The 27,890-nt window shown below is 38.8% G+C and overlaps 1 protein-coding gene across 3 annotated transcripts in view; it reads right to left on the bottom strand.

The window, feature by feature from the left end:
- dst (dystonin) overlaps window positions 1-27,890 on the bottom strand; it is a 104,553-nt gene that overhangs the window by 74,571 nt on the left and 2,092 nt on the right. For 2 of the 3 annotated variants that reach the window (XM_034100355.2, XM_034100356.2), the window contains exons 4-8: window positions 24,114-24,327; window positions 10,606-10,667; window positions 8,174-8,263; window positions 4,926-5,003; window positions 3,197-3,289 (exon numbers count right to left, since the gene is read on the bottom strand). In XM_034100355.2, the coding sequence (XP_033956246.1) occupies window positions 3,197-3,289; window positions 4,926-5,003; window positions 8,174-8,263; window positions 10,606-10,667; window positions 24,114-24,327 (537 nt within the window). Of the gene's footprint in view, window positions 1-3,196; window positions 3,290-4,925; window positions 5,004-8,173; window positions 8,264-10,605; window positions 10,668-22,759; window positions 22,949-24,113; window positions 24,328-27,890 lie in introns of those variants that run through there. The other variant, XM_034100357.2, reaches the window with a different exon arrangement.

The raw sequence follows: 27,890 nt of genomic DNA, 5'->3' as shown, positions 1-27,890 counted from the left end.
TCCTTTTCTTCCTCTGAAAATAGCGCCGCCCTTTGAGCTCCTTAGACTCAAGGCTCAGTGGAGCTTTCTTGGGGTCGACGTAGCATTCCTCTTTAGGGCCTCGAACGCAGCCGCAGATGTTTCCCATGGCTGACAGTCAAACAGCCTATTACCCATTGACAGGGCTGGGATCCAGACAGTGAGCTTTGTTTTTTAGGCAAAGTATCCGGTGAGCATGGCTTGATCTTTAGAGACACTATCCCATTGACAGAAAGCCATTTTCACACTGTGCCACTCGCGCACAATAAACAGTGGTAGACATAATGCTCGCGCCAGTCAGAGCAAAGTTGACTTTCGTTGACTCATAGCTGAGAACCGGTCAGCCTCTCTCTCCTCTCTCTCTCTCCTCTCTCTCTCTCCTCTCTCCTCTCTCTCTCTCTCGCTCTCCCTCGCTCTGTCCCTCGCTCTCTCCCTCGCTCTCTCCCTCAGTGCATTTCTCTCTTGCCTGCATGCTCTCTCCCGAGTCTCTACTCTGACACTGGAAACTTTCTGACCTTTGAAACATTTCTCTGGCATTGCTAATCCAGTACAAACACCATAAATGCATACACATACGTGGCCCATGTGCTCGTGGCTCTCAGCTGATCAGGAATGGCAAAGACTTGTGGAAAGACCTGTTTTGTGCTGGCTTGTCTGCTTCCTCAACACATAAACATGTGAACATCACAGCCGCCGCCTGTGAGTCTTATATTTTTGTCTGTAATAGGAGATGGAGGGAGGACAAGGTTTACACTGCAAATGGAAGCCAGCTGATGGCCACCTATTATGCTGTGAGAAATTCTGGATCAGCAAGTTTGGCTGCGTGACCCAGACAGAGTCCCAGCCGTTCAGAGAGGCTTTGAAAAACAGAACAGCGTAGGTCAACGAGAGAAACAAATCCGTGCTGGACAACAAAGTCCTTTCACCAGAGGTGGGGCTTAGGTTTAAACAAACACTACTATCTGAACAGATCACCACCAAAGCAGTTCACAAAGGGGCAAATGATCTGACCAGGAAGTGATTCACCACATTAAACCTTTACAACAACATTACACCGCCTGTCCCACTGTGGAGGAATGTAACTAAATGTTCAATACAAGACAAAAATAAAGTAGTGTATAAAAGAGTAAATATATGTCACCAGCACTGCTTGACTAAAAATGAACACAAAACCGTTGTCAGCTTACAATATTTAAACAATGACGTTTCCCTGAAGGGCAAAGTCACCTGACAGCTATCACAGTTCAAACTACACATAATGATTACTCACACTGCTACATATGGCCACCTAAAGTCAAACTATTACATACTGGTATAGGTGCAGCATCAGGTTACGTGTGTGTACATGTTATATTTTTGGTTAAATGGTGTATATCATTTATTATTTCTCATATTTAATAGGTTAAACTTATTTATTCATCTGTGAATTGTTCAAATACATGAGTCATGACCGGAGCAGTAGATGTCACGAAGACAGTGAAAGTGAATCAGGGCAAAAACAAACAAACAAGCTCATAAATACCTGACAACAGTGCAGTGTTGTGGTGGCACACTGTTACTAGGCTATGCTCAAATAAACATCACACTCAGCACCACGTCTCAGGTGAAAATACAGCATGGTCACCAGGGTGGGGACTAGCGGCAGCTTTGTGATGAGATTTCATTATCTGTACAATCATTATCAAACAAAGATAGTTTATAAAACACCTTAAAACTAGCTATTATGTAAAGACACACCCTGTCAGTGCTCCCAGTTTACAGAAATCAATATAAAAAAACAGCCTGCAGCAAAAAGAAAAGCCTTAAGTATGTCCCCTGAAAGCTTGACATTTGAAAAACAGTTCATACTTGCTTATATAATAAAGCAGAGGGTGGATAATGTGACTGAAACGTTTTGTTCTGCCCTACAAAATCAAGAAGAAACAGGCCCATCACTGCTCAAGGGCTTGCGTGAGACGGACAGCAGGTGTTGGCCTTTTCACCGACGCTACCTGTCAGCGAGTCCAGGCCAAATCATATTAACTGCTTCACCTCCATTAATTTTTGATTGAGGGGGTTAATCCATTAATACAAGAATGCATCTGTCTCAGTAGCATCTCAATAAAAGCTGTAAGTGTTAAAGACTATTTCAATAATACTGTCCCTTAACCAACCACTGAGTCATGTAGCTTGAGCCAAAGATATTAATAATCCAATGTAAAACAGTCAGAGAGAAAAAGAGAAGGGTGGAGAGCATGAGTGAGAAGTAAGCATGACGTTTCTGCAAGTTATTGGATTTGATATAGACACCTGGATACTCATGGAATGTACACTTACTAACGTACTCCACTGCGGCAATAACACGAAAATACTCCCAGAGAGAACATTTAAAAAAACATTCAGGGTCAGGGAGAAACATAAAGCTCAGCCTGGGGCACACAACATTTTAAAACTGCATACCTTGGTTGCACTGACTGTGCACAAAATTTAAAAAAAACATTAGACCAAGCACATGTTGAACATTAACTGATTACTCACAGTAAAACCCTTTTCTTTTGTTTAAATTGAACATACTTTACAAAATAAAGCTATGTTCAAGCCTTTTACCATTGTACTCGAACACAGATTTGTTGAAAAATGTGTGCAGGGTAATTTACCATCTCTCAATACATCGTGTGAATACCATACCAAAAACCTTTCTTCCAACAGGACCTATGCGAAGTTAACTTGTCAAGTTACCACAGAGGATGAATCAAACATGCATTATAGTAATCCAGGTTAACACTCACATCATATATTACACTATAATCTTCAATGAGTAACACAGCGATTACAACAGTCAACATGATGCGAGCGGCACAGTTTTGACACCTTGTGGTCAAAAGTAGAATCATCTTTGAAGCATAAATCTGGTGTGCATTTGTCACGCTATTATGTAACTCAATCCCACAGCATGCCAGAGTTTCTGTTGCACTGATCATTAATCTCTACAAAGACCAAGGTAACCCTTTGGAAAAATAAAGGTTATGGATACATTTGTAAAGATACAGAAAATTATAAATGAAAATACCTTATCAGTGTTAATGTATCACTTACATATAAGGAAGTAATATCCAGTATCTGAGTGATGAATATTAATGACAGGGCCGATAAAATAATTATATTAATAATTACCACAACATAAAACGACAACACTGACCTGAAAGTGCAGAATTATGGTCCAGATCAATCCCAGGGTCAGTTTCGGGTTGCCATCTGTGATGTCATCATTCCTGATATTTACAAGTTTGACCTAATGATAGGAAACACATGATTAGCATATTATATATAAACTATTTCTCCAAGTTTTTACATGTAAATGTATTTGGTACCAAGTAAAATATTTAAGTGTAACTCTGTTTTCTATTTTGCCTGTCATTTAACAAGCACCACAAGGTGGCACAATAGTCATTATATTATGTCAGGGAAACACTGTTACTGTCATCGTGTGGGTATGAGCCTGAGGTGACAGAGAGAATGAATGATTGCTAATAATGAAATGCTATAAATCTGCTAGGACGTTTTCATCTTCCACGTATAGAAGTACAAAATAATCTATATTTAATCATTTCAATAAATAAAACATGGTCTAGAAAGCAGAGTCTAATCACATTCTTGTTTTAATTGAGCAGTTAATTTATTCCTCCAGTTCCAGCCTGATTATCATATCATCATGTAATCAATGGGCTGCAGGGGGAGATTTTAGGGAGTTTACACAGTGAGAGTGTTCAACATTTAATGACAGCAGATGATGCATTGAAGTGTCTGATATGTGTTGTCCCTAAAACAATGGAACAAGTCATTTGTGACCATCTATGATTCCTTTGTCTCAGGCCTTACGTCACATCTGGCTACCGCTCAGCCAGCCTGTGTGTTCTTCATCACATCCTGAGAGGTTGGGGGAGGGGAGGGCAATCAAAGCTCCGTGAAAAACCCCACTGATGGGATTTGTAGTCAGTGCTCCTTGAATGCTGCCATAACTATATCTGAGAACTGATTTTCTATTTTTATCAAGAGAAGACTGAAAATGCCACGAGTCAATCAGTGTAGGAGAATGGGCTTCTTTGGATAATCACTCCTGAATGGGGGTGTCCCACACAATAGGGCCTTTTTGTATGAGCCCAGGTTTGTACACATACTGTGTCCCAGCTCAATGACATGTGTTGCGTTGCTTGCAATTCCCTGCCTCAGTGGTTATAAGTGAACAGACTTCTAGTAATATGATGCAACTCCCAAGATACACTGTAGCTGCCACAATAAGTGATACGATTATGTGGGCTATTCAGCTGCAACCTTTTAGATCATTCACTTCCTGTATCAAATGTCCTCATTTGTTTATGTGGACATTGGTTGGAAACTGCTCTTAATCCATGAAGGGACAGGAAGGTAGAAACATGAATTTGTTTTTAGCTATGGGGTATGATGGAAGAGATTCCAAATGCATGCTTCCAGTATCTTAAAAAGGGACAGTTCATCGCAAAATAAATACAATATATATATAGCTCACCTCAAACCTGTAGTGCTTTTCGTCAATAAATATTGACATGATCTGAGCTGTGAAGTGTTGGAAATATCCGATGGAACTACATGATGCTTGCTTGTGTTGCTCAAAGCCCAAAACAAGAAATAATTTAACAGCAATGTGTCTTTCCAGAAATCATTATCCTCTCGTCCATTATTAGATTCACACTGTAGTAGTTATACGATTAAAAGCAAATAATTACTCAGGAACCTGGTCACGATATATTGGATAGAGACATAAATGTTGTCCATAAGATAATTGTGTGGCTTTCTAACAACAGCCTATAATTTGCACAGGTCATGTAAATGTTTTCCAATGAAAAGTGTGAGAGATCAAGAGTTGAGAATGTACTTGGTTTGATCCTTACCTGCCGCCTCTTTAAATAATCCAGTGCTATTTGTACATTCTGGAGTCTGTGGAAGCGCATCCTCCCTCTCTCCCGAGGCTGTGGACATACAGAGGGAAGAAGAGCCATGATGATCAGGTTCTTCTCAAAATCAAAAAAGGACAAATTTAATAAGTGATTAGTAACATCATGGTGAACACAGGACATGCTTCCAGTTTCTTACCCGCTGCTCTGGTGAGGCACTACAAAACTCTACCTGCAACAAGAGTAGCCATTTCTGAAGGCTCACTCACAATCTGAGCATATACAGAACATTTTCCACCATTTGCATCTCTAGAAATGTGCAATAACAAACCAAGTCATCCTGCTGGTTAACACACCCAAACAGCTTAAGTGTACATGACACACAGAAATACATCTGGTGTGCTGTGCAATATCTATTTTAAATATAATAGTGCTGCATTGTTCGAGCAAATATCCCATGTCTTTTGGCAAATGGACAGTGAGGGGCCACAGCATGATGTAATGAAATGGAAAATGCGTTGAAGCCAGGATGCAGCAGCAGCAGCAAAATACGTTTGCTGCATTCAGCCATATTTCTAAGATGATAATGGCTGAGAGAAGAACTCGGCTCATCTAAATAGCAAAGCAACAATATTTAATAAACCTATTTCCCAAAGCCGTCATTCCGTAGAACTCATACACTTACAAAGAGCTCTTATGGCTTTGAAGTACCTAAAGACGGTTTACAGCGCTTTGATTGTATAGCTCAAAGATGGGCAAAGCTAGCGACATTGATATAAAGACCCAGGCTTTAAAAGGCAATTTCCTTTATTGCATCTTCTTCATGCTTTTGCAAAGTCAGCTTGCCAATTGTGTTGTTGATGCATGCTCAAAAAGACAATTTGAGCCTGAAGAGGCCTGGGCCTTTAGATCATGTGCCCATTTCCCTGCATCATCAGTTCCATCTGGTCATGTAAACAAGGATTCAGACATTATTTCATGATCAGAAAAGAAGGCATTATGTAATAGCAATCACAGATTTTCTTTGATTGTGAAAAGGGAAACACTACTCTCTAAGCATATAGAAGAACTACATAAAGACAATTCATTCAGTGGGATTGTTTCTTCGGTCCTGTTAACTGGCCACACAGCAAAACTCTGCATTAGTTGGTTAAAAAGGGGGTTTGAGGGACAAGCCACACGTACCCCCTTATCATCATCACCATCCACCGTGTCTCCATGCTGCTCAACCGCACATGCTTCTGTCCCACTCACCAACCGCAAAGTCTTCAGAAAATCACGCTCCCTTGGCTTATCACCGAAAAGGCAACAGATGGGGGAAGAAAGGAAGACATGGACACACAAAGCGGCCAAATCAAAAGGAAGTTAAGACAGAAAACCAATGAGAGAGTGGAGAACAGAAGAGAGGGAAAGTAGAAGGGAAACAGGATGTAAACAGAAAAAAGATAGCTTATAGAGGATGAAAGTTAGTCACACTGAGGAAGGGAGTAACTGCTGGGGCTTTTTCCACAGGAATACATGCAATATAAATACAGTAAGGGACATCACAGCTTGATAACATCATGGAGCTAAGGACTGCACAAAGACTATAAACATACTTTCGTAAAAGATGAAACAATGACATGTTAACATAAAAATGAAATAATACAAATAGCTGCTGGGTGTAAAAAGTACTAAAGCTACATGCAGTCTGCAGCTGTGTACTCTAAACTGTATGTAAGGGACTCTTATACATACTTAAATATAGAGAATTTAGGATTTATCCTGAACCAAGTTAAAAAGCCCCAATAACGCAATAACAAGACCAAGAAGCAGAGACTTAATATCATGATGAATTTTTGTTTTTGTTCTACATTTCTACAAAGAAAATAAGATAATTCTATGTGGATGAGAACAATTTCTAATATCCTTATTTCTACATTTTTGCTCGTATAAAACATGGAATGAAACCTTGTGGAAAACAATCACCGTCTATTTTTTGTATTCCAAGTCATTTTTACAGAGCTACCGTAACAGCAATCAATCTAGCCCTATTTTAATCCCCATGACAGCCCAGCTTCCTGCACTCAAAATAAACACTGCTCATGATTGTGATATAACGATACACGTTTTTAGAAACAATCCATATCTTCATGTTTGGTCTGCGTCAGGGGCGGTAATGTAGTTCTCTATGCGTCAAATAGAGCACTCTCAATAAGACGTGACAAGGACTTATATATGAACCAGCAATGTATGTATGTCTCCTGAGGGACACAGTCAATATCAGAAAAGATATGCATGAATTCTAAATACAAAAGTTTGAATAGCTGCTCCTGTAATTGTGGTATTTTGTAAGAAAGGAAGGTCTGTAGCAATCATTGTGTCTTGTACAAACTGATACATCTTTGCTGTTTCTACATTCTACATTGCTTGCATCAATGCTTGGAGTTTACTACTTACTCTAATAAGGATGACAAGGAATTATTTGGGGCTGTGCTTTTTGATTTTACTGCAGCTTTTTAAGTATTATATCATAGTTTATATATTGCTGAAATGTTAAGGTTAGCTCCTGTTTAGGGTATTGGGATCCAAGTCAAATCAAAGGTAGCCTTAAGCAGTTAGTGTGTTAAATAGGCTAGTTAGCAAGTTAAACTTTGTTAATGACTGATTATCAGTGGCCAATAACTCGTGTGAACCTCAAGTGGGCAACAAGAGAGCTACTTTTCCTTTTCACAAGCTTTTTCTTGCTTTTATTTTGCCGACTGAAAAACAACAACCATTCTTTTGTAATCTACGTATTTAATATCCCCTCAAGTATGTCGCTCCTTGACCACCACTACTGTGACACAAAGCACCTCATCTTTTAGTGCTTCCAAGAAAAAACATCCTTTATTTATATTACTTCCATCTAGTAGCACAACGAGGATTACATCAGTCAGTTTCACAGATATCCCAGAAAGGATCTCCGTGGGTTTGGGTGGACGCAGCACAGCATATCTGATTACAGACCATCAAATCCCAGGATTTCCTTCCTACCTTCAGTTATGTAAGTAAGAGAGAGGAAGGTCAAGTGCATCAGTCATGCAAAGGTGTGATAAGTTGCTCTACAGGAGCACGATGAATGATGGTGTCTAATGACAGTTTGAAAGTGTTGTGATTCGTAAGACTGGCCGTAATGAAGATTCCTCTCAGAACTAAATAGGATCACCAAACATCATCCGTAATCCAGCCGTGTAAATAAAAACAACAGGGAAACATTAACTCACCAACGTGTCTCCAGACAAAACCTCCAGGAGCGAGATCAGGTTATGTCCATCTCGTAAGTCTTCATAGAGGTCATTTATATGCTTTCGTACCTACAGACATGAGGGAGAATGCAACATGTGAGCAAAAATCATATATCAAATTATTACTAACACAGCTGTTCATTGATGACTGGTTATATTAACAAATATAGCTATACATTTTGTTTGGAAATGTCTAAGTTATTGAACCATTGGAGGATTATATTAGGGACAAATACAGACTTGCACATTATTACACTTTAGGTTGATATAACTAAACCATTGCCTTTGTTGTGTTTCTTCTTATGTCATTCAACTTGGTGTCAGCTTAAGTTCAGAAGAAAACGATTTACCCATTTAACAACAAACTTAAATTTAGTTTTTATTTTCTCACAGTTCCCTCTAAATGGAAATGAGTGTAGCATAAAACACACAGGATATCGCCATGAAGCCTTATCTAAGCACTTGAGCGGGACACCTAACCACTCAAGTCCCAGGCTTTCTCCTTCGAGCCGTCCCATCTCTCCTTCCTGTCCTAAATACCGCGCCTCTGAAATCACCCCACTACCCGCTGCCCGTTGACCTGCTTTCACACAGGGCTTTCAACACTGTAATCCCAGATAGCGACCATAGCTGTGGAGCCAAAATAGACTTACACCCTAATGTTATTGGGTCAACAAAGCAGATGCCCAACTGTTACTCAGCACCTCTGACTTCTCAAAGAATGAAAGAGATTTAAAGAATAAGCTAAAGAAGTCTGAAAATCTGTCCCTGAGTCATGAAATAAAGAGAAAACGAAACAAAGAAAAAGTATGTTTGACAAGTTCAACAACAAGAGTATAGCACACATTGTTTTTATAAGCTGTTTTTCTTTGCACTTTTATTGCATGTGTCATCTTTTATTGCAGTACTAAAGATATAAAATATGATTTCCTTATTTCTTCGTAACGTGACAAATATGACATAATGTGCCTTATCAAAACAGTGTGAGCTGTAGCAGGTGTCTTTAAGGCAGATATGCAAACTCCCTTATAATGATTTGTTGATTGGAGATAATAAATGCATTCCTGTTTGACAAAACTCAGCACCAAAGATCATAAAACATGTCATCAGCACTGATCCACAGGGAGCCCCACTGCCATTAAGTAAGGATTGACTCTTAGACTGACCCTCAAGGACAGGTCTATGACCAACAGCACACTTTGAAGATGATGATCAAAGAACACAAAAATCCCCTCAGGAGCAAAACAATAAATAATGTAATAGTTCAAGTATGTTAACAGCATGGCCCTATTTCCATTTCTTAAGAATAAATGTAAGGGTGAAGCTGCTCTACAGCTGTGTCCCAGTTAATGGACTAGACCAGAGGTTTTGTCTCACCCTGTATATGCTGATGTTTAGCAGTTGTAAAAATAAGCATGTTCCACAACTTAGCTTCGCGGGCTAGCATGCTAACATGGCTAAACATAGCTAAACACAAACTACAGCTTGATGAATCTGTTGGGAATGTGTAAAACAGTCAACAGATAAGCAAAGTCATTAAGGCCATCCTGGCCAGACCTGCTGATGTTTTCCAGCTAAATCTACTGTCACATTGCAATGCCGCACTTTCCAGAAAAGTCTAATGCTTACTCATCTTTTGCACAAACTAAACTACCGTTGTTTCACATTTTTGTCACTGGATTAACACATTTTTGAAAATAAAAAAATAAACTGTTTCCCTGGAAGATATCTAATTTACAGGACTCATGGAATCTTATACATGAAGCGATGCACTGTCATGTCTTCTATTCACTTTTATCATTCATTCATTCATTTTTATAAATCAAAGAATGCATGAATGAATTATTGAAATCCCCCTAAGTATATATCACTTACCTGCATGTTCATGCCTTATAAAACAGAAATGATTGTGGTTTTTAGTGACAGAAGCAGTGATTAATGCACCACTGTTGCATAAAGTATAACATTATACATGACTCCTGGGTAGTGATTCATTTGTATAAAGGCGTCTTGGATGAGACTTGCCAGTGCTTGTCTGTCTGATAAAGTGTTTATTAAATTCCTGACAACCTGTTGCTGCAGCAGAGCTACGGCACTTGTCATGTTAAATGACTTTAAAAGCAGCTTTAATAACATCTGAGGAGGAATGTTAGCATGTTGGGACCCACCACAAAAAGGCAGTAATTATTATGACTGCCAATTATTCTCTAATGGATTGTTTATGTTAGTGGGAAATGGTTTGCTGATTGTCAGAGTGAAACATTTTGGAATTTTAACTATTATTTAGGTTTCACCCTTTGGTTTGATGAATAGTTTCCATAGGAGCATGAATGAAATCAGTTTTCATGTAAAAAGATTCTAAATTTGACACGGTAACAGAAAAGATGCAACTATCACACTTTAGTTCTTACCTTCAGGAGATGCTGGTTTATCCATTTGGTAAATGTCTTTTTCTGCACTCTGTCTCTTTCATCTGAGGTAGAGAGAAAAAGAAAAAACCTTGTGAGTTTTTTAATATTGTAAAGCAATCACCCGGAGGTTGTTAGGCAACATACATCCAATCCAACTTTATTTATATAGCACTTTAAAACCTTCAGACCAAAGTGCTGTACAGAGAGATAAGCTCACAAAACACAAAATAAATACATTTAAAATAAAAGATACAAACACAAAACAAACCAGAATAAACGTAATAATAAAAAAATAAAAAACAGCCATATAATAAAAACAATAGACCACTGAAAGCAAATCAAATCAAAAATCTACTTGTTTACGAATGCTAAGGAGAAGAGGTGGGTTTTAATACGAGAACATCCTGTTAGACAAGCCTAAGTTGGCTCTGTACACTCCTGCTATAACCTTTTATGTTTAGTGGTCACCGAGAACGGAGAAAAATAGGGAAACAGCAATTAATTTCTGATGGGTTGAAAATTCCATCACTTGAATTTTGAAGAATAAAGCTGTTCACTTTTGCTTCCTAATGGACCGACAATGTGTTATTTTGGCAAAAATGTTTCCAGTGAACGTGATGTGAAAAAGTAACAAGTGAAACCACTAGTCCATAAAAAGAAGGATGTCATTTCCCATAGGCTGAAATGACATCACTCTCTCCTGCATGCTCTCAATGACCACAGTATTTTTTTGTTTTCCATTACCATGGCAACCAGACTTCCTGTAGCCAGAGACATAATGTGTAACCAGTGGATGCAGAAAATCAAAGTAAACTGGTTGTATTCATCTTCCCAACTCAATACTTGTTTTAGTAATAGTAGTATAATAAAGAAAAAGTATCAAGTTTTCTCTTCAACATTATGAACAACTCGTGTTTCTCGTTGCTGTTTTCTCTCTTGGCCTCAATCCAGTGTCAGAGCAGCAGAGCAGGATTCAAGCCAGTCACCACAGTTGTGACTCATGCCACTGCTTCCACGTCTCCCAGTCCGCCTGACAAAACATCCTCCTCAGTGAACATCAAAAGAAACAACCATGTGTAATCAATAACATTAACAATGATCTGCCAGCTAGTTCACATTTCCCCCACTGCTGATGTCAACAGCGCTGTGGAAGGTCAGTATGTCCCTGAGCTTTGACCACAGGACTGACAACGCAGATAACCTCCTCCCTTTAATAACCCTCGGTTACAAAGAGGTTTTGCTCCAGGAAATCTTAATGAGCAAGCACAGACATGACTAACCTCACAAGGAAATGACAGGAAGAAGCAGTAAGATAAATACTGACCCATGCAGCACATAAGCGTTACCAGGTGAGCTCTATGCTCCCTCTCGGCCTGAAACAGGTACTTCATCCTCTGTTCTCGCTCCTGCGGGCTGTCGAGAGGATCTTGAATCGGGCACACCGATGCCATGTGGATAAGCGACTGAGGAAAGCGTAATTCTCTCCCTCTTCTTGCCTGCCTGCCTACCAGCCTCTAGGGCAGCCGTGACTCCCTTTCTCACCAAGCATCTAGAACGAGTTCTGTCAGGTTTTCCATGGCTACTCACTATTTTCAGTTTCCACGTGGATAAGTGTTTATCTAGCGGCAGCACTCGAAACCACAGGCAGAAAACAGCGCTTATTATTAAAAAAAGGAAAAAGAAGAAAAGTTCCTTGCAAACAAGGTTCCAACGGCAGGATACAGACAGCGTATTCAAGCTGCAGTTTAAGAGGCATGTGCTATCATTTCTGATGACAGCATGCATGCATCGCTTGATTAATGTGGTTATCTTACTAAAATATATTGAGCAATATAAACATGTGAAACTAAAGACAATCATCTCTCTTTTGTGCAGCAGCTGCCAAGACTCAGCACAATGCTTGCATCAGCAGAAACAACCGAGCGCTCACATCCTGGAAAATAACCATCAACACCATTCTTGATACAACAGGAAAAGTAGCAATAGGTAAAAGCAATCTCTCCATGGAAGTAAAGAGTTTTAATTTAGATTCCTTCTTTTATTATCATACTAGTTACAACCAATTAAATGGCTCCCATCCTTCGATGCAGGCCTGTGGACATCTCAAATATCCTCATGCAAGTACATACTGCAGGCTTTTGAATGATCATAAAGCTTAAAAAAGGCATTGACACTATAAGAGAGGTAGCTTAGGAGCCCTGTGTCTGTACCCTCTGTAGATTCTTACATTTAGTTCATCTAAAAATAGTGCATGTCTAAAATCTGCTGAGAATCGGTAAGTGGGTTGGTCTGTCAATTATTTGTTACACATTTAGATCACGGCGTCACATGAAGCCAAACATCAAATAAAACAATGAAGACATCAGCCGATCACATCAGAGTCCAACAACATTTATTAAAAGGGATAAGCAGATGCAGTGCTGCTGTGTCATTGCCGATGTGTCTGTCCCTGTGACTCAACAGCTGATTTACAGAGGACTAAAGCAGTGCTGCCAGCAGTGGGACATTCATTTGGTTTGTAAAGTCCATATATAAGCTCTTTGCTGCATAATGTATAAACCTCTCCTGAGAAGCTCATTAATTGGCTGAGATTTCCAGGAAACTGTCCAGCTGAAAGAGTGCATCATCCACCCGGTAGCAGACATGGTCACCACCGGTTACTGTCCACCTAACGGTCCGAGAACTAGGGAGCAGGTTTAAATATATGATGAGACTATTTTTGTAACTGTGCTTTCCCTTCAAAACATGTGGGTGTTTAAAAGTATGGTGCCCTCTTGAGGATCATATGAAAATAAAAAAACTGAACTCTGTTTTGATATTTCTCTAAAATACCTAAAACTTAAAAACAAAAGGCTAAATTATAATATAAAAACTGTTGGAAGGATGAGGAAAATAAATCATCATACTCATTAGATGTTATTCAACTCTGTGAACCTAATTATTCTGAATTCCACTTATCCGATCAAATACATTTTGTGATTACAGTATAGTATTTTGACTTTTCCCATTTTATCTTATTTCACATAGCCTACACATATTAGATTTTTTTTAGCCACGTAAACTTGCCACAGTATTTTTCACACCTGCACTACACTGAGTTTTGTACTCAGTTAAAATATTCAGCATATTCAGTGATTTAAAAAAAAAGATCAGTGTCACTTCACACAAGTATGAAACTTAAGTTCCATTTTCAAATATTTCAGGTTTGATTTGAAAAGTTATTTATAAGGTTTAATGTATCCAGAAAGTTTCCGCACAAGCCTGAAGCAAAGATATCACTAAACAGCAACTGCCGAGGTGTAAATTAAACACTGACTGAGTGAACAACTTGTTTGGCTTCGGCATGATTTCTAATAATAACATGGAAACATCATCTTACAGTTGATGACAGTTTATGTATGATATGCTTAGAAGGTGAAAAGCGTCCAATATGCGACAAATGACTAGAACTAGAGCAATGTGATTCAACTGACAACCCTTCATGATAATGCTTCAGGTATTAAATAATAAAACACAAATGTTCTTATGATGTGTTAATAATATTCTTACTTTAAATTCAGATTCATGTCCACCACAGGTTTGGGTAGTTTTGAACTGTGTTAACAAACAGCTTATGACCTTTGATTCAAATGGGTCGATGTTTGACACAATGACAATTTGACACAATGACACAAAAGCCTGAATAGCCACATGTCTCTCGTATTATATTTGAATTGATTGAATTAAATTAATGTTGTCATTAAAGCTTCCTTAAGATGTGAAACTTAACACCATAATAGGAAGTTAAACCAAAAGTAAAGATTGTTATTTCATTTAATACAATTATTTGGGTAGTATGAACATATGAGCAAACTGGTAAATCCGTCTTGTAACAATGCAGCAAACAATGGAAATCATGACAAACAGCCAGTTTTGTATAAAAGTAAATATGTTGTTGCCTGTGTGAACCCTGCCTACTGTCTGGACCCGGTGCTAGCTTAAAGTCCACCACAGCATTGGAATAGACAGGCAGCAAGACACTTATTTGTAGACCTCAGCAGAGCACATGTGCGTGTCTATAAATAGCTACACCCCTAAACCACTCTGCCCCTGAAACTGCAGCCCACATAATCTGCGCCGTTTAGGAGACTCCTTTCATTTCCTAACATACAACCAATATGAATGATTAAGTATATGGTTGTGGTTGAATTTTGACGTAATTTCTTAAGCATCAGGGGGAAAAGGGTTTAAGTCTATTTTGGAGTCTTACTTTTTGGTTTGTGATATATCCATCTCAAAAGTAACGTTTATTAGACATTAAGATACATTTGGATATAAGCTGATGCTGGTTGTCGTTTGCATGAATGTTAGGTTGGGGCAGCAATGCCTCAGACGGTAGTTTTATATATTTTTTTAGGGTTAGGCTTTTTCCCCTTTATTACTACAGCTGAAGACAGACAGGAAATAGGGAGAGAGAGAGGGGATGACATGGAGCTAGGGGGGCCAGTTTCAAACCCAGGTTGCCATGGTAAGGACGCAAATGTCTCCCAATTGGCAAGCCAGCGCCTCTATTGGGCTATGAACATGAGTGTAAATAGATGAATAAGAAATTGTGGAGCATTTTTACCGCTAAGATGGACATTTTCAACAACAACACACGACCAGAATTTATTTATGCAACAGCAGCAGAACAACAGCAGCATAACATTTTTTTGTTTTCAAGAGAATGCCTGCATGAGTAAAAGGGGCCGGTGACACCCTTTGGCATATTGTTATGGCCTAAAATATCCTCACATTCTGAGTATAGCAGAGTCAAAAAGTCATAGCAATCAAAATCCATCCTGTGTAATCCTCTTGACCTTGTATGGGAGGGAAATCAAAACAGACACAAAGAATAAACCCAAATGCCACTCGACCTTCCTGCCTATGACAAGGACTCGCTAAGCATTCTTGCTAAACAGCTTGCATTTCACATCTCTTATGTCACAACCAGCTCAGAAAGCATGGGCTTGTGTACCTTAGCTTAGCTTTGTTTTGAGTACAAGGCTGTGTGTTGCATAGCAATGGCAGAGATTTTGAAGTGCAAGTCTACCTATCAATGCACACAATGACAGGCTTGATTCAGCAAAACTATAATTGAAGTTATTATTTTGCACAACAACATAAAGTCTAGTTCTGCATACAAACAGGGAATATTACTCAAGACCCACAATGTTTCATCAGGATGAATAACATATAAGAACAATTGTTTTCACTCTAAGTTGTGATGTGTCGAAAGCCTTTTTAAAAAAATTAAAAACACAACTATTTGTAAGTAACTGTTTTTAAAAAGACTAAAAGGTCATTTCAGCAGCTCTGAGGTTTGAGAGCTAAATGCTAACATCTGCATGCTCACATGCTCACACTGATAATAGAAGGGATAAAAAAGCCAGTAGCATGGCTGAAACGGTCTGGTGCAATAAGCTACCTAAACTGTCATTATTTAACCGTTTATCCTTGTCAGGTGAAGCATTAAGGGGTTAGTAAAAAACCTAAACAGAAGTCCACTGAAATGATGACTGAGCTAAATATTGCTAGCTTCCCCCATTGCATTTTAATAGACATGTTGTGAAAATTGTATGCGGATAGGATGTAAACAACAATAATAGGGGGGAGATAATTAGAGGTGCATTGTTGTCATTCTCCACAACAGACAATGCAGACAGTCTTCTCGGGGGGGCAGGGCAGCTTCTGAAATATGTGACTGTAACAGCTCTGAAACTGAAACAGGTTGCCAAGCCTTCGAAGCAGCTCCTCAAGTCACTGTTTCGTCTCCAGACTAAAGACAAAACAAAGAATAAACAAAGAAGGGTACAATGTCTGAGAATCTGTGCAGAGACTATAATTGTCTACAACCTGAAGCAGGTAGCATTTACGTTGAAGAGACGCGTACAAGCCAAGATTTTCTTAATGTTGGGCTCAATACGACTTGTTCTTGTTGCTAAAATGTCATTCTCAATTTCTCCACTTTTAGTCAAATTACCTTTGAGGAAAGAAAATGGAGGATGAAGGTGAAGCTAGCAAAGATACATTACCAAAGAGGCACTCAGCCAATAGGAGGAAGCATTATAGGCAGCTAATGGGAAATTCACGCACGCACGCACGCACACACACACACACACACACACACACACACACACACACACACACACACACACACACACACACACACACACACACACACACACACACACACACACACACACACACACACACACACACACACACACACACACACACACACACACACACACACACACACACACACACACACACACACACACACACACACACACACACACACACACACACACACACACACACACACACACACACACACACACACACACACACACACACACACACACACACACACACACACACACACACACACACACACACAGTTGTTCACACTCCAATACTTGCCTGCATATGTGCAACAGCTGCCACATTTGAGTGAGAATTTGTGCATGTGAGAATATTGTGTTTTCCTTCCCAGACTCTCACTTAAATTATGTAGGTGCCACATCAAGATATACAAGTAAAATAGTTGTGCTACACTAACACAACAAATAAAACACTAATTAAGAAATGGAACACTGCTAAAACAAAAGACCTCCAAATGTTTCACAAATACCTAGTTTAACTACAAAAATCGGCTTGTGGACATTTCAATGCCAACCTCAGTTGTGTTGAAAACATTTAGATTAGTTCCACTCTCCAAAGCTTTTCTTAAGAGGCTTAGATTACGTCCATAGTATATGATTCACACTATGTTCAGTCTTCAAACCCATTTTATCCATGGTCTGTATTTTATCTTTCTTTTTACAAATAAAAAAAATGATATCAGACAATTCATGAAATCCTAGCATTGGTTTAAAATGGTAGATAATAAAGACACAAACAGATGGAACTACTCATTTCCTGGCTACCTATGAGACAGCGGAGAAATCTGTTTCCTGCTGCTAAAATGGGAATGCTTCTCAGCATCGGCTGCATTCAGGAGAGAAGGGTGGTGCAGCTGGAGTGAGAGCAGAGAGGCTACAGAGCATGAGTCAGGGGTGGGACGCAGACGCACAGAGATGATCTCATGTAAGAGGAGCTGAACAGAGCTGTGGAATGAGGTTCAGTAATGCTGGTCTTTCCATCACCATGACAACATATAAATAAAACATTTAGTTATACAACAGTGAGCAGGCATTTCAATCGTATAATGCAACCGCAAGGCAATGCATTAAAGCTATAGATAACAATACGTAAAAAGAAAGAAAGAATTCCAGAAGGGCATTGCATACAAATCTCGAAATGATAAAGGTAAGACGAATATATGATTAATGATCAAATAAAAAAGGCATATTTCTGTAGCTGAAGACTGATGGAGCAGTGGGTAAAAAGCTTTCTGAGAGCTCTGTAGATTGGATTACACCACCCATTTTAAATGAAGTCTATTGATAAGATCAATGAATGGACTCGGCCCATGACAACAATATTGTATGTTAGCATAAGTAGATATGGATATTGTACTTTGTATTCACTGAAGAGGGTTTTTAACATTTGGTTTTCGGATAGAATCTTGTCAAAGTGACAGACAATAATACCAAAACAACCAGATACATTTCAGATATAAACTGGCACACAGTTCTGAGATAATATCTACTGTGAGTGAATCCTGTCAAATTAAACCACAAGCAGTTGCTTGATGTCATTGTGAAATTGCAAAGTAGAAAGTTGAGCTGGAGTCAGATACGGATCCAAAAATCGAATGTACTCAATTAACCATTAGCACTTAGCACTTAGCATTTTGGCTTTGTTAGCAGTAAAATGACCCTTGTTAATCAAATATTCCAGTTATTATCATATTTGTTGAACGTTTTGCCAAATCAGATTCAATGTATGTTATTTTAAATAAGTTACATCCTTCCAGATACCAACTACATAATATGTCAAACCATAATTTGTTTTCTGATGGTAATAACAATAAAATGCCATTTGCTTTGGAAAATAAAGGTTTTAATTACAGTGGAGTGGAAATTGATTGGTTGGCAGCATTTTCAGCTATGTACTATATGTAATACAATTGTGTATTCTGTCTTTTGACAATGGTAAATCAATCTTAAAATGTACGTTTAATTTTAACCTATGTGGAACTGGAAGGATTAGTTGACTAATGGAGTAGTCAATCAATAGAAAATAATATCCAACTACTGCTAAAATATCAGTTTGTAGCCTCTCATATACAGAATGTACTGCGTTCCCTGTTTTATATTATATTAAACTGAATGTATTTGGGTTTTTAACAAGTAAACAAAGACATTTAAACATATCACCTCAGACTTTAGAGTCCAGTTTTGGGAGGCCACACCTCAGTAGTAGCGTTTCAGGGTTAATATGTGGGCTTTGTTAATTGGGCAGAGACCACTGTTAATGTTGCTCCTTGATATTTAGTGAAAATAAAAAAAGGCGTGTCACAAGATCAACTTGACACACCGACAAGTCTCTGGAACTGAGATGCTGCTACTCTAAAAACAAAGTTTATTTTGTACAGAAGCAGACAGTCTCCATAGGGCAGCATGCTGTGTGTGGGCCATCTGAATGTGATGAGTGGGCTGTCGACAGAGCGGAGGGGTTGGGCTGGGCACGGCTCAGGAGGATGCACAAAGGCAGTGACTGTGCAAAAAACACAAAGCTCTCTTACTTGCCAATGTGTTTGATAATGCATGAAAATACAAGTGGAAAAACGGGATTTTAATAATTATACGTTTCATTAATATATCTTAATGTACCACACATCCTTCTCTTATTTAGAGATTAAGTCATAATGCAGACATAATGATCCACAACAGACCACACCCTCGTATAACACACCACTAACAGAGCCGGCATTAGGTTTTCTTTGAGTCAGTGACATTCAGATCAAATAAAGGTTGAACTTATCATTTTTATATTTAGGATATAAACTTCAAATTGATTTAATTTCAGTTACTGAATAGAAAGGAACAATAAGATCAGGCTTAAATCTTCACCTTTTTTTATACCGAATATTTAGTTTGATGTCGTTTGATTTTAAATGTAATTCTTACTATTATTTAACTACTCCAATACAGTAAAAAACATAGAGTCAATTTGTTGTAGTGTGAATGTATAACCAGAATGAAATAAACCACCCAACAAGACAGTATTTGGCCACAACTTCCTTCAAGATGAATCTGTTCATGAGCACAGAAAAGCAGGTCAAATATGCTCAAATATAAACTCTTTCTCCAGCTTGAATTATAATGTTCTGAGTATTATCTGCAGGGCTGATTCTCAAAAGGCAAACCATGTTTATTTGGGTTCAAATGTACGGTATTTTAAATCGAATGTAACAATTTACACCATATGACAACTTCATAACAAAATAACTGCAAAAGAGCCAACTGAAACACTGCATGTCTAATCTAGTAAACCTTTCCTGATGTCAGAGGATGAAGAACTGGTGGAAAACTCAGTGGCCCCTTCACGCTGAGGGCCTGTCGAGCAGGCTCTGCAGGAACACTCTGCTCCCACGCAGCCAATGCCCAGTGCCATTCACTGTAGCATGTGTAGCACAACCCCTTTATTATCTAATTCCACAAGTTTACAGTCTATTGTAAAGCCAGCATTGAATTTCCATTGAATCCACTGCAAATCCCTTCTTAAGTATTCACTCCAATACCTAATTAGTGTGGCATTCTTACAGCTGGAGCAGTAAGAACTACAGTGCATGCAGTCAAAAGGTGATAATTATGCTGCGTCACTTCAATTCCTAAACTCTACTCTTTTGTCAAACAGTTCAGTACTTCATACAGTATTTCGTTTATTTTCTCAAATGTTAATCAGTTCATCAAAGGACACATAGGTGTTTAACAAGAACATCTCTCCTTGCATATAACCCTACACATCGCAGTCAACCTCTATTATGAAGCTTGCAAAATGTTTTTCCTTTAGGCATCATGTTTTTTCTCATGAATCAAGAATCAAACCAGACAACAAGTGACACTCAGCCACATAAACATCAACTCATCGCACATGTATTGACTAAAATGGCACGTGAGGGTACCAAGGACGATTTCACCTCCTTGGTACCCTGAAAAGTAATGCATTTATCCACCTGAGATCAGCTACACATTTTATTGTGCTTTTTCTTCGCCTAGTGTACACCCTTCAACTATTAAAAAACCAGGACAGCCATTTTTCCGTAAACTGTTAACAGACAGACAAATTTAAAAACTGAGTTCAAAAACAGAGTTCAAAATAAGTCGCAGTGCATTAAAATAAACCATCTCTACTTGATGAGACAAAGACCTACTTTATAGCTGGCCCACTGGTTGTTTACTGGTTTGTTTTGTTGTGTTTGTCTAGTTACTGTTGTTGAAAATGTCTCCCTGTGATTCTCTTCGCATCACATGGACAGGAGCTCGGGGCGCTTGATGTTCGCAACTGCAAATAAAACTATAGCAACAATAAAAACAGTGATTTTTCAGATCTTAGTCAGCTCAAAAGGGAAACATATCTCAGCTGTGGAGAAGCAAATATTGTTTTTAATGGAAACATAAATACAATTCTGAGCTATTTTCATGCCTTGGAAGACAATTTAAATCAAATAAACTGCTAACTATGGTATACAATTATGTCCACCAATCATAAGCTTCTGCCATTTTCATCTCACGTAGAAAATGTAATTGATCAGCTTACTCTCCATGTGCCACAATTCTCTGACACAAGCAGGCCACAGCTTTTCAAAGATACCATGAGCTGTATAACAGCCTAAACTGGAATGTATTTTCTTTTCTGACGATGATGTTAAAAAATAACAAGGTTTTAGGTGAGTTTGGTCAAAGTAATGATTAGCCCAGCAGCTGATCTCAAGTCTCTTGTTCAATTATTCAGTAGCCACACATTTATGTGCAAAATATTATTGAGAAGTAAAGAAAATAAACTAAATTGAATCAGTTTTGCTTATAAGAAACATAAAATGTGAACAAAATGTTTAAATGAGACCACAGAGAAACAATTCTTTCAATAACTTTTCAATTTGTTGGTAAAATGATCAAGAAAATACCAATATTTGTCTTACCCTTCTTAGCAAAGTTCATGTTCATCCAAAAACTGGCGGAGACTCTATCCCCCAACATGCACTACCGAACATGTAAAAACTAAACGCAGAATGATAGTTAGTGATAGAATCTCATTGTGTGTCCCAGCTCCTCTGCCTGAAGACAACAGCTAAAGACTGCTATTGATGCTACATCATATGATCCATTAGAGTCCAGTCAACACATGTAAGCCCTGTACCACAGCTGACTGGCCCTGCTGGCTACAACAGTCAACAGCTGAGAGAACACGCTCACGGCAAGCATTCAGTACACTATTGCGTGTTTTGTTTTACTTTGGGTCCCTTTGTGGAGGGGAAACACAAGAGTTAAAACCGCTGCTATCAGTTTGAATTCAGCTTCACAGGCCATGGCCTCAGAGTGCACGTGTGTGATTTTTTCAGCGAGCTCGAGCTGTCAAAGAGACGCTGAGTAACATAGACCTCCTATATGTGATGGATTTCCTCTAATTAATGAGACCCAAAAGGAGCAGCTACATGAAGTGACAGGAGCTACTGATATGAGCTAACGCCTCACACTGCTATGTCATTGTGCTGCCTGCCTACAGACAGCACATAGGACAGCTGAGCAATATTCAGTCAATGATACTCACCCTAAAATGAGAAAATATATAATTTGCCTTGTAAAACAAATAAATTGATACTTATGACCTTTTAATTTGACATAAACAATGCAGATAGTGATCATTGGACAAACACATTTCAAGCTCAGGATTTCAATATAACAACTAAACTGAGGGAATACACTTCTAATCTATTGATCAGCTGACTATCATACAAAACATTCATAATAAAGATTTTGTCTTGACTACTAAAATGCAGCCTAATTGTGATGTCATGCAGGAAATATTTCCACTTTTCCACTGCAGGGATAAAGACACCAAGACCAGCCAGTCACCAGAGAGAGAGGGGGCAGGCTGACATTTATTGAACTGTCAAGCAGCAATCAGGCAATTTCTTTATCGTCCCAGAACCTTAAGAAGAACCAATCAACATTGATCCTACCTTTATATTTTTCCAAAACATCCTCGTAAGCTTGGAGGTATTCCTGTTCGTCCGAAAGTCCATAAGGCTGCGGTGCGAACTGAGCCATAACCCGGGCTCCACAGACTGACTGGACATTCACCAGCGGCGGACACAGGGACACAGCGTGTATGTGTGTGTTTGAGTGTGCACTATACGTGTGTTTTTGTGTGCATGTGTATGTGCCGGGGACCCAAGAGTGATCGGCGCTGTTGTTGAAGGAAACGCCCTACATCCCTCCCTTGTCTGCGCTCTGGCCAATAGGCGACACTTCCTCCCCTGAGTTCACTGGATTGATAGGGAGGACTGTCGGACGTAATGCACTGCAAAAGATGTCTGTCCTAAAAAGGTCCATTGGGCCAAAACGTTGTCTTAAATGTAAATAGAATACGACTTAAATATGATTTTCCAAACATAAAGCTCAATATCTGGTCGTTTAACTCGGTATGTAGAAATTGGCCTCAGTAAGTAAATATATAAAAATCACACTGAATGGGTGGATCATTTTTTACAGTGTACAATAATAAACGCTTTTCCTTGTCAGACTAGCTGGACCGGCTCGTAACATGGACCACGATCTTTGTTCATTGTTTTCCACCTGCAAGAGACTATTCACACATTGATTGACAAGAGTACAGTTTTACATTATACTCTTGTATTTACTGTCTAAAGCACAGCAGCTGTCGACTATGTCAGACAGATTAATTTAAGGGTGCGAAACTGAACCCCAAAAAGTCCCTAAATCGTAATCTGATATAGGCCTACTGTAAGTGATTATACAATCTTAAATATTGTCATTATAAAATAATTAAGTGCTGTAAAATAGTATAACATCACATTGGTAAAGACTGACTTTTATTATCATATTTTGCTGTAAAAATTCGTAATAGATAAGATGTTGATGGTAATTAAAATTAGCCCAGTTGACCTGCATAGCAAGGAAAGCTTCCCGAGTTCGTTTGATTCCGTTGAATGTATATTAATCCTAACAAAGAATACTTGACGTTATAGGATACTTTGTGTTATCTTGAGCCCCTTTAATCGCCTTTAATGAACTGTAATCCACTATTATAAGGGTTATGTAAAAATAACAGCAGCTTGGAAATGCACCACATATCCAAGACCCAATGTTAAATTGGAAAGCATCATATCCAGATTAAGAGCCGACGAAAATACCATCACATGCCACACACCCAGACCCTGTTAACAAGTCGCTATAAGATCATGCACCCACCATATGCTCCATATGCTCCATATGCAGCATATTCGCTCATTGTTGTTCTCGCTACAGTACATTAGCATCTCGTAAACAGGAGCAACAGGAAGACTGACTCACCTGCGATCCTGAGCACGGCTCTCTCCGCCGGATCCAGCACAGATCCCCCCTGGATCTTCCTCTTGGACCTCTCATGTCTGGGCAGGTTCCAGGGTAAAGTGTCCCCGGGAGCAGGTGATGCTGACCCGGATTTAACACTGTAGTCATCCTCGTCTGAAATATCCGCCGAGGAAGACATGGAGCAGTGAAGGGAAGGGTTCCCCGAACTGGAGCTCTGCGAGACAAAAGAAAAACGGGGGTAAAGAAAAAAAAAAAAGGAACAATGCTTGTCTTGATGTCACACAAAACGAAAGGGAAGGAATAACACGCCACAAATCCCCTTATTTCTCACCGTCGCGGGTCAAAGTGCGCACTGCGAGTGTAGGTGTGAGGCGGCCACCAGCTCGCAATGATCCATAACAATAAAAGATTGAGCCAAATTATAGCAATGTGAAATCAATAGTATCTGGCTCCCCCGCCAGGACAACCATAAGACTTACCACTGTATACATGGTGAGCTGTCAGCAGGAAGAAAAATAACAATCCTTGATGCAGGTTATTAGCAGTACAACCTTTTTAGTCACACATTATGCGCCTCAATTATAAAAAGGTGGTGCCACGCCCGTTGAGGGATGCTCCGGCTGCGATATCGTCCCTTATCTACGCATTTAAGAATGTGAGGTGATGTCAGATCTCCAGAGGGCTGAACGGATGGTACGCTGTGTGCTGTCGAGACAGAGCTGGACGATGATGGGAGAGCAGTGTCTCTCCGCGTCACACCCGGTAGCCAACAAGCAGCAGCCCCAACAGCGACGGCGGTGTTAGAGCGCCATCCCTGCACAAAAGGTGCTCGGTGACAACAAAAACATCAGAAGCGGGGGTAAAAAGAGGACAAGGGGTATCCAGAGGTTCTCATAGCGACGGCTTTACAACAGATCCACAGAGAGTAGACTACTAAAAGGAATAAAAGGAACACAACACCTTAAGTGTCTGCAATGAAGATGGGGTGTTAACCACACAGGGTGCAGTGAAAGCATTCACATATGTTGAGCTAATTACCTGAGAGGATGGAGAGGACCATGGGAGCACAAAAAAGGATTATACTTGGTTTAAGTAGGTTTAATTCTAAACCAATTTAACCTAAATCTAATTAAATAAGCCTCTTTATACCATTAAATGAATCCTTGCAAGGGTTCTCTGATGTCTTCTTGAGTCTTTGAAGGGTTAATTAAACACCATTTTCAAGATGAAATAATTATAAATTAATGACTTTATGTTGCAATGTCCTGCTGCACCCTGCCACACCTGGGATTGAGCAACAGAACAAATAGAAGGAGCCTAGGAAAGAGAGGGGTGAGGCTCAAAAAAATACTTGTATGAACAGTCACACTTCATTTGCTAAATGATAAAACAGTATTTAAGAAGGGGAAATGCAAACCTACACAGACTTGTCAACATTGTTGGATGAGTCTGCATCCTGGTTCATCTTGGTGTTATAACTTGGAGATAGTACATGAAAAGCACACATGGAGGATGAACTCGAAAACTTCAGTCAGTATCTCGAATGAGGTTCGTGACATACTTTCTATTTTTACAGCAGTAGTGGGTAGAATTTGTTCTCAGTGCTTGATCAGAACTGATCAAAGCAACACAGTGTTAATATTAGCTGCATTTACATCATTGCTACACTTTTCATGGGGATACAAGTGAGTGCTGAAGAGACAGCTTAGTGTTGCAGTTTTGATCAGCTTCCGGCTTATTCAAAATGTCTCACTAAAAATAAATTGTAATGATTCTTAGTAAGGCATGAATATGTGAATTTTTTCCATATCAATGTTCACTTTCTCTAAGGAGCATTGAGCAGGGATAAGAATAGTTGAAAGATTAAGATACATGTTATCTTTATTAACACCTATTCTGGCCTATGAGCTGTTTCTAACATAATAATAGACATAAGGACTTCACCATCATGTGACTATCATAAAACCTTACAACATACATTTCCATTGTATATGCAGCCCTGATTTACTCAATCTTTCAAGGGATAATTCAAAGAGATTATCAGTTAAAACACAAAAATAAGATTATGCCATCTGAAGGCAATCATGTTGAATTATTAATTGTGCACAGATTAGTGTGCTACCTATGCTAATATATCATGAATGATGCATGGAGGGCTGATGTAGGCCTCTCCGTCAATAAAGGTCTATTACATATTCATATTACAATGAACATGAGTCTGCTCATATACAGAACGTCTTTTAGTTTTTGTGATTCCACATTTCTTCACATTACTGTTCTTGTTGGTGCCAGTTACATGTGAAATGCATCTGCCTATTGTTGTATTAGAATAACAATATTGGTCAATAGTATGCTCACCACAGGTACACAACCACAACCAATACATATCAATGAAAGTCAAAGTGAAGTTGATTTGTGAAACCAAATTTTGATATAAGTCTTCCATGATAACTGGCTCTGATACGGATGATGTTTTTGTTATCTTCTGAATTGCAAAACAAGTAATGGAAGCAAGGAGTTGCATCAGTTTCACACAGATCAATATGTTCCTGTAAACACAGTCAGTTCAAACATCATTGACATATCAAATACTCTGCTAAATGTTGATGTAACCAACTGTAGCCCTTTGGAATAGGGATAACAATTATGTAAAGATAATAGTATATTCCTGACACAACAAATGAAAGGCAGACATAGGCTCGGTGATGTACTGGGATAAGGATTATTTTCTATGGAACATAAAAAAGGATATTCCCAGATTGGAGCAGCGTTGCATAAAGAAAGGCCAACACACTAGGGGTTCAATGTGGTTATACCTTATGTTCCCATAAGTACACATTTCCTGCTGAGGCTCTGTGTTTATACAGCTCTCTGTTCCTGGAGTCAGGTGTTACCTTCCAGGAAGAAATGGATCAATATGTGGGTCAGGTGGTATACACTCTCCCTCCTCACCTTTTAAACGACACTATCTGAAACTAAGAAAACAATTGCAACATTTGACCACACGGTTTGGAAGCAATGCAGCAAGTTAACAGGGATACAACGAAAAGGAAATACCAAACGCCTAAAACTGTTTAAACAGTTAGACTTTTGAGCCATATAGGGATACATAATGTTCTTATGCCACCATAGTAAATTGTTAACAGATTACATTTTTCAAAAAAAAGAAAGATGTACAAGCATGCCAACTAAAATAACAACAAACTAAAGTAAAATGTGTTATTACCATTTGATATTCAAACAGGAAAATACCTAAAGGCCTAGAATGTTTGATACATACATTGGTTTTTGGATATGTTAAATGTGCTCTGATTTGTTAATAAGATCACATAGGTTTTCAACATAAGATTGCATCCTCTTTATAAATTGCATGCTAATGTATAAAACATGTATGTAATATAACAGATGGCCCAATATCAGTGTTGGATTTTTGACCACATTATGGTTGAATTTGCAGAGATGTTTAATTGTTTATGCTAAGCAAAGGTATATAATCCCTATAAATAAATGTCCCTAGACATTTTGTTTTGTTAAACCTAAAAGGTTAATACTGTAGAATAGATTGACTATGATAACAAGTGAACACGGTTTTTTGATTCATATTCATTGTATTACTATTCACTAAACAATACACAAATAAATAAAGTAACAACACTAACAACCTATAATGAGCATCATTAGGGTTTACACACAAACACTTGCCCTGTGTCCTTGAGCAAGCTTCTGAATCATTACCGGTGTTAAAGGCAGACTGATGTTCCTGTGGAGGGGAGCAAG

This window comes from Pseudochaenichthys georgianus, chromosome 15 (assembly GCF_902827115.2).
Source record: "Pseudochaenichthys georgianus chromosome 15, fPseGeo1.2, whole genome shotgun sequence".
NCBI classification, from domain to species: Eukaryota; Metazoa; Chordata; class Actinopteri; order Perciformes; family Channichthyidae; genus Pseudochaenichthys; species Pseudochaenichthys georgianus.
This window is presented reverse-complemented; position numbering and strand designations above follow the sequence as displayed.